The 8,721-nt window shown below is 42.1% G+C and overlaps 1 protein-coding gene across 2 annotated transcripts in view; it reads left to right on the top strand.

The window, feature by feature from the left end:
- The window catches only part of LOC106806791, a 19,490-nt gene extending 10,979 nt beyond the window's left edge, over positions 1-8,511 (top strand). The window contains exons 5-8 of one of the 2 annotated variants that reach the window (XM_014808870.1): positions 2,874-3,017; positions 3,315-3,448; positions 3,870-3,979; positions 4,821-8,511. In XM_014808870.1, the coding sequence (XP_014664356.1) occupies positions 2,874-3,017; positions 3,315-3,448; positions 3,870-3,979; positions 4,821-4,913 (481 nt within the window). In that variant the 3' untranslated portion in view covers positions 4,914-8,511. Of the gene's footprint in view, positions 1-2,873; positions 3,018-3,311; positions 3,449-3,869; positions 3,980-4,820 lie in introns of both variants that reach the window. The other variant, XM_014808869.1, reaches the window with a different exon arrangement.
- Positions 8,512-8,721: the final 210 nt, after the last annotated feature.

Here is an 8,721-nt window from a genome sequence, read left to right as displayed (position 1 = left end):
AAAGATTTTGGTTACGGAAAATTTATGGCCTGAAAAAAGTGCCGCGGCGGTCGCCGCGGCTGCCGCGGCAGTTCCGACGCCCTTGGCTTTGAACCTATGTGTAACTTATCTCCAACGCATATTGACGTATGTAGACGTATTTGACGTGTTCCAAACGACCACAGAACTTACTGAACGTGTTTCTAACTTACAGCTACCGTATAATGGCGTATTGGCAGCGTTTAGGGGAATTGGCATATAAAAATGGTATTGGCATGTTGATACTGCGACGGTGATATTGATACTGCGATGTCTAGTGCGGTTATGATTTGAATCGTCGAGCGGCAGCCTTTTTATAGGCTACGACACGTGATCGTCGGCGATACGCTGCCGCGCGCTATGCATAAGTTAGACTATCGTTGCGCATAAGCTGTGAACGCCGGCAACACGCTAAGCATTCGTTGGTATAAGTTATCTATAAGTTATCGAAACGTTCTATAATACGTTACTAATACGTTAAGTATACGTCCAACTCGTTATGAATACGCTATGTATACGCCCAAAATTGAAAAAAACATCGATAGTTCAGCGTATGCCAGCGTTTTAGAGAAATTTTGATACGTCCGGCATACGCTGGCTAAATCGTCAATGTGTGACAGGGCCATTAATGCAGTTCATATGCTCCTATGCAACACATGAGTACGCCGCACGCACGCCGCTGTGCACAAACAACAATCACGAACAACAAAAAACAAGAAAAAAAGCTTTAAAAAACGTTATTCTTGTTGTTTGTGCACAGCGGCGTGCGTGCGTTGTACTCATGTGTTGTAGAGGAGCATTTGAACGGCATTTCCATGAAATTATCAGCAATAATAGGTGAAAGAGAGTAGAGAAGCATTGAAACTGGTAGTAAATACATTTCGTGTTTATTTGCCATAATTTTTTTTATTGAGACGTCCCAAGTGCCTGTGAGCGTGTGTATGATGTCATCGTGGCGTGCCATGCGAGGCGCGACTCGGCGCAAACAGTCGCCAGCGTGACACGTACATCCGCTATGTTCGCATCCGACGGTGTTTTTGTCGGACCTCGCGCGAACGACGTCGGGTTTCGAGCGCCGCTTTTTGCTGTTTTCATGAGGAAGGTGTACATAATTGGAAGCTCGTTGGTGACGAGTGTCATTATATCGACGTGTTAGCTTTCGCGCCTGCGCCGGACATTCCTGCACATACTGCCATACGTATCGTACTTTACGCGTGTGCGTTTGTGATGTAACTTTGACCTGGGAGGCAGGCCTACAAAATAGCGCTACTCGCGTTCGCTTTGTGCGGCACCGTCCGACTAAGCAGTTCGGGCTTGGATCGAATATATGCACACGCTCTTCTAGACACAGTGGCGACCTTTAACTATTGCAGAAACTTAAATAAAATGAAATATAAAGAACGTCCAAGGTAAAGTGTGGCATACAAAAAATAATAAACCAAGCTTTATGCATATATATAGAATCCCACCCACCCTATCCCGCCTGATGGTGTAATCGTCCTTGCTCGCCTGTCGTTCTGTAGACAGAGCTGGCAGTGCTGTGGCAGTGACATCTGTCGAGCTAAATTGAGTTCATCATGGCGTAAAACCGTGTGTGCTACTTCGTTCCGTGTATGTGTTGCGCAACAGTAGAGCGTCCATAGGCAGCAAGCCTGAATAAGCGTCGAACAAAAATTAATTAAAAATAATTTGAGAGTGTCGGCGCATACACAAAATACATTTTGTTTATATCGAACAACCCTATACTAGATCCAATGTCCAAACTCTGTGTGAAACATTTGCCTGTTACGTTTTGTGGGTTTCTAACATGTGGTCGAATCCCCAGGGCTGTAACACTGTGCAGTGGCGAACAAAAGCCGGGCGCAAGTACGCCGCTACGGTCACGAGTGTGTTATCATAACTCTTCAGCTGTGAGTGCAGGTGCGGCATCTTAGCCGACATCAAAGACAGGCGAGGGTCAGTGTAAGCACAAAACGGCGGACCGGTCACCATGGCTACGCCACTTGACGGAATGGTCCAATTACACGACAAGACCAATCTCACTTTAAATGCGTTCTAGACGTCGTCCATAAGGCATCTACTTTGCGTGCATAATGCAGATTAGTGCACTCTAGTGGCGAATATTACCGAAAAAAAAGGCCTTTTCCAGAAGCGAATTAGTGCAACATTAGTAAACCATTTGTAGAAGGCTACTGTTGCTTGCCCCCTATATGCGTACCTTGAAAACCTTTGAAAACCTGTAGAAATACCGTGGCATAACCAAACATTTACATGCGGTCAAGTACCAACAAACCGGTAACTACAAAATAAGAAAAAAACACATGAAATGGTAGAATGATCAATTGGATCAAGTTCTATACCAGGTTACATGTACTCGTATGGCTGTGGGAAAACCGTTGTCGTTTTAACGTGTATTGTGATTGTTATTTTAATATAATGTTTTTACTGCATGCAGCCAGTGGATGAAGGCAGCAGGTAATGTGTGGTAATGGGGAACTATTTCTAATTGTGTTTATCACAGGTTTCAGAATGGTGCTTTTTTGTTTTGCAAACCATTTCTCAACGTCCACAAAGTTCGCACATATTTCAGCACATCTGTAGCACTTGAGGTTGTTCTTATATGATCCATGACTGTCAAGTGCCATTCTATGTGTCCTAAGTGTCTTGGTTTGCATACGGTTTCTGTAACTCATGTGAAGTTTTAGTAACTTCCCTTGAGCTTATAATCATAGATCAAAAGGTGTCTCATGGTGCATGTTTTTGTTTGAGGGCTTGTTAAGTTTGTGTGGAGTTTGTGGTAAGTTATTTTTTTAGCAGTGATTTGAGTATGTCAGTTTGTATAATATACATTTCAGGCTTGACCCTAACTCTACTGCACACTTGGCGAAATCGACACCCGACTCGCCTCTCCTCGTTCCCTGTCCTGTGATTGGTTGCCTATGCAGCAACTGCATGTCGGGCTCTTGTCGGCGCCTACCTGGGAACAAGATCTCAGCAAGGTGAGTGCTGGTATGAACGGTCGTATCTCGTTGTGTTTGCTCTCTGATGAACGATCATCAGTGTATCATATTGACGCATGTGCTATATGTCGGGATACGAGATGTACGACAGAGCCATGGCTTGTAAATGTCATGTGGTTTGCTCATCCAAGGAGATTACCACACTGGTTATTCTAGCCTTTGGCCTTATGTTCGTGTGTTCGCGTGAATCATGGTCGCCAAGTATTCCTCCCTCAGCATCAGTTCCTCCATGGAATAGCCGTGATTAAACACCGGCATCTCTCTTGTTTTTAGCAGCAGGCTGCGCACAAAGCTGAATGACAGGGTTACCACGAAGAGTGAGCTGACAGGCTGTGTAAGATATATCGGCCATGTGGACGGGAGTGGTCACAAGGACATGATATATGTCGGATTAGAGTTGGATACGCCTGGTAAGAAGGAGAAGTGTGCATGCTGTTGCATCATCGATTTAATGAAGTTTGCTTGATTGTATTAAATGTGGGTGTCATGTTTGTCACTTGTAACATGGAATGCCACCCTCTGGTAACGTGGGTTCCTAGTCATTTTTATTCAGGAGAAGGATTAGGAACAAATCTAAAAGCATGGCTTTTTATTATCGGGCCTGCACTGATTAGTGGACACTAGATCGAATTTTGTCACATCTTTTAATGTGCCCGACAGTTTTTTAGTAGTGTACTCCAGGGCACACCACCTTTAACGTTCTGTAATGCTACCCTTCACTGACCCCTATATATATGATGAATAAAGAAGAAGAAGAATGCTACCCTGATGACAGCAGTCTGTGTGACTTGGTATATTGATAATGTAGTTGTTTTTCGACCTTTATTTTAGTGGGTCAACACAATGGCTGCCTCAATGGAAAACGCTATTTCCAGTGTGCAAAAAAGTATGGAGTATTTGTGCCTGTCAATGATGTACTGTACACCATTCATGAATCAAAAGTAAGTGTTGCTAATGTACGGACTTTTCATGTTTTTGTGGTATTCTTTAATAATGTGGGCTCACTGCCCATGCATATTTCATTGACACATTGACACATTTAGCCAACTGTTATGTCCAGTCGGGCCGTAAGGCACTGAACTAGTCAGATCAAATCTCCGCTGACTCAAACATCAACCAGTACGAACGGCTGCCATTGCAAGAAGAAAGTTCTACTTTATTACAACGAAGTCACACGTACCACACATACTGGATACCACTGCGCGCAGCCATACTGTTACATCATTGAAGTGCAATAATGTATGGCAATGCTAATCAAAACCTCTATCCCCCGCTCCCTTCACTTGTCAAAATTCTACATCCACCCCACTACTATCACCATTCACAAGCTGGCACACACCCCACACCCATAAGATAGAAGCCTCCAACAGTACCAAGCAAACGCCACCCCCACACCCATCACCAGTTACAAGCCAACGTCTCCTCTCTTCCATTACCAGTTACAAGTCTACACTCCTCACCTCTCACTAATTACAAGTCTATATACTCCCCCCCCCCACTCCCATCCTCAGATAGGAGCCTACATCTCTCATTTTAGGCAAATTACACCCAAGCCAATGCCCCCTCCCCCACTCCCGTCATCAGTTATAAGCCACCATAATACCCTCACTCCTATCACCAGTTACAAGCCATTGCCCCCCCCCCCCCATCACCAGTTGCAAGACCATGACCCCCGCCTGCTGTCACCCCACATTATTGAGATCCTACCTCTAGTGGCACGTGAGAGATCGTCTCATGGTGGCGTTAAGCTAGCATCTCAGCCTGCATCTTTCTTTGCTGCAGAGCGTCGTGGCATGCGGCGGGCGTAGAGCGGCGGCCATAACACTGCCCAGACGCAGCAAGACGCCCATGCAGGAGCTCGTCGAGACGTTGTGAGCGCACACCTGCGCACCTCTAAACATCCCCGCCGACAATCGGCGATCACGTGGCTGTCCATGTGGCGCCCCCATTACGAGAGGCGCCACCTGGCTGTCGTTGCTGTAGAATACACGTTCGACAATCCATCGCCGTGCGTCGTGGCGATGGCGTTTAGCTGCTTGGTGTGTCACGTTGTAAAAACAAGTTGTTGTGTTCAAGAAGGCCCACTATATTAAATCTCATCATATCATGTTATATGATATATTATGACATATATGTTATCAGGGGTGTCACATATGAGAATTTGTCATTATTAACTCCTAATGTTATGTGTATATGCTATGTTGTGTGTGTATATGATGTAATGTGTGAAGTTGTGTTATTATTATGTTAGGCCACCCTTTACATATTGCTTTCTTGGTGTCTACTGGCAACCGTCAAAATCCTATCTTCTAAGGAGTTTTTTTATTGTGAATGTTTTGTACCTGTACATGTATATGACTATATTATCTGTATGGTGAATTATATATTTTTGGGATGGCCGTCCCTGAATTGCTAAGTGGGGTATCTACAAATATGTAAGATTTTTCAGGTTGGCGCTCGGAAGGGTAACCATAGTGACATTTTTTCTATTCGACACTCTCTTTCCTTCTGTTACATGTGTTAGAACATGTTATTTCTGGAATGGTGCAACCTTGTTTTTTTGTAATAGTATAATAATATAATACTTATTCAGAGTGGAATTCGAGATTGGACCAGGTTCAGGATCAGAACTCTATCATTTAGTGGCCTGTATTTACCATGTACTTACGTGTAAAACATATAGATATGTTTGTAGAATCTGAATCCTAATCGTGACTATGAGTTTCACATAATGTGACGGATTAGGAAAATCGCACGCAATTGTGTTTACAATGATGAATCTGATTTCGAGAATACCCTTCCGGATATTCATGCCACCATGTGTTTTTATGCTTACAATGCGTAGCTACTTTGAAATGTTAATGTTTCCATGTTCCGATGTTTTCTACGTTTATTTGTAGGCTGTTAGTGTTACATATCGCGTTTACGGTCACAGTATTACACGTTTTATCGGTAAAAGTTGACCTTCTTATAAGTTTGTAAATTGCAATCATTGATGATTTGATGACGTTAGACTGATTCTCCAGTCAGAAAGAATTTATGTTGACTCTTTGCATTGTTACTGCGCGTTTTAGACCGTGCTAACTGCCTGTGTTTACACGAGGCCTATGTAAACCAGTACGTGATGCTGCGTGGCCACCCTTTGGTCCTCAAAAGCTGGTGACAGGCAGCGAGAGACAGCAGCAATACAACTTCAATTGTCGTTACCCTTGGCCTTGCCAGATGTTCAGCGGCAAACGATGGTTGTATGTAGAGTGCGTCAGGCATTCACTCTGTCATCTACTGCGTTTGCTGTCCAGTCCCGGTGATAGGCCAATCATGTGTATTACGTTGTTCGTTTTTACTTCGCAGGTCGCGGCGTTTTCGACGCCCGGTTTTTACGTTTCCCGCTGCGTTGTTAATGATATGTAGGGTATGGCTTCAGGTTACAGGGTGCTTCTCCTGCCCCTCCTCCCATCCAATGACATGCAGATTCTGTGACGCTGTCCCTCCCGACCATTGTGACTATGCGCATCCGTATGACACTCTAAACGAATGCACTTGTTTGCACTCGAACTATAATTGCTATATACTCTTATACACACATATATATATATATATATATATATATATATATATATATATATATATATATATCATTGTATGTGTGCTATTGCAGAGTGACATCCATACAAGATGCTAAGTTTTTGTTTTGTATGGATATTTCCCATGTTGGGGTGGAAGATCCAAACCGTGTGTGCTCAGATGGTCATTAGGTTGGGGCAGCAGTTGCAGATTATCTGTGCAGCTTCATATTAGAAGTTCTAGTGATAAGGTAATAAAGTTGCACACGTTGCAATGGTTAATAAGTTTCTACTTTTCGACTCTAGTGTTGAACGGCTTAAACAACTTGTAGTGTTTGCGTATTTTCATTCAATGTTTAGCAATGATGTGGAGCAAAATCTCACTGTCAACCATTAACAGGATCATGCACATAGATGGAACTTTGAAAGTCGTCCTATGGTCCACGCTGCATAAATGCGGTTTGAACTCAATTTTATAGTGAATATGCACCACTAGATAGTAGAAAATTTATTTTTTGAATGATGTCAGTTTTCATTTATGTTTTGCATGGAGAAAACCTAGCCCCAGAGGTATTTTACGAATAGAAAAATATATATACATACGTTTTTAAGAAATTTATGTAACATTAAGCTGCAGTATATAAGAAAAACATCTAATGGTGTGTACGAGTATTTGCACAAATTTGCATGCACATAACAAATCTATTAGTAAGTGAGTATAGTAGGGTTTCTAAAACTATTGGTGAACTTGTGCGAAATCGGCATTTTTTCGAACTAGCAAGAGGGCAGTCACATTTTCTGCCTATAAGCAAGCTCCTGTTGCCGGGGACAGTAATGTTATCGGCATATGAATTTATAGCCAAAAACTATTACCAACCAGGTTAGATGTGGCTGACAAGGACTAGTTGGAAAATGGATGCGAGTTTACAGGGTTGTTCTCGAGAAACAACGGCCTCTAAGCAAGGTATTTTGAGTATCGAGTGTACAATCTATGTGAAAAGTACTACAGTTATCTGATGCCAACGGTAGGGTTCATACAAATTCCTACAGCAGTATGCTAGTGCGAGTGAGTATTCATGGTTATATTAAAAGTAATATCCCTTTACACTCCACTTCTATGTATAGACGTACTCTGCCAGCGTGTTTTTCCTTCACATCTTTATTTATTTTTTTAAGTTATCTTAATCACTTACCTGTGAATTCTCTAGCATCATCCCCCAATCAGCCTCACCAAATTTTCAATGTAACAGGTAAATAGTACAAGTAACATTATTTTTTAATTTACACTATAGAGATATCTAGAATAAACAAAATGGATACCTACCACTTAGTACCCAGCTATCTGTGTAACTGTGGCTGTGGCACATGACACCCCTTTTATGATTTGATTTGTCTTCCCAATTAATACTTTTTAAAGAATGGTATACTTGTGGTTGATGAAGATGGCTCTTACTTTTTCCAGTATGGTTTCCTCATATGGTTATTAAAAATTGTGGTTGTGCAATGGATGGTAATGGACGTGGCCATGACCAAGTTCTAAAAAGATGGTTTGGAAAAGGGTCATATTACTAAGAGATGGTCAGTGGGAATTTACCCCTGAACAGGGATGAAAGACTGTCAATCACATCAACAATGTGTTACTGCCATCTGTACTTCCAAAACAGGGTTTGATATGTGGTCAGGATGATATTTAATTTTATTAAATCCACTGGCAGAATATATGCCAATTTTTTTCCGAATGTTTGTGAAGAGCCAAAATGTGTAGAGGTCTACACTATTGGTCAGCCTACCTTATGTTTAAAATAGAGCAAAGAGTTTGCCAGATTGAGAGCTTATGTGATGTATATGTAACAGTTTTTGAAAAGTATTTATTTCTGAACAATAAAGATTGTTAGAAAATATTTAATATATTACCGTGTTACCTTGTTCCATGAGTCAAAGTACTCTTGTAACTAATAAACACACTAATAACTTCATTGTTCATGGTTAAATCCTTGACAGTTTCAGCTGTCATTCTGACAGCCATCTTCAGAACTTCTGAATTCGTCACCAGATGGCAGCAGGTCCCAGTAATGTCACCAGATCCACAAACTAGGAGTAATCAGAACTTTATTCGACCG

Source organism: Priapulus caudatus, unplaced genomic scaffold (assembly GCF_000485595.1).
Source record: "Priapulus caudatus unplaced genomic scaffold, Priapulus_caudatus-5.0.1 Scaffold179, whole genome shotgun sequence".
NCBI classification, from domain to species: Eukaryota; Metazoa; Priapulida; class Priapulimorpha; order Priapulimorphida; family Priapulidae; genus Priapulus; species Priapulus caudatus.
This window is presented reverse-complemented; position numbering and strand designations above follow the sequence as displayed.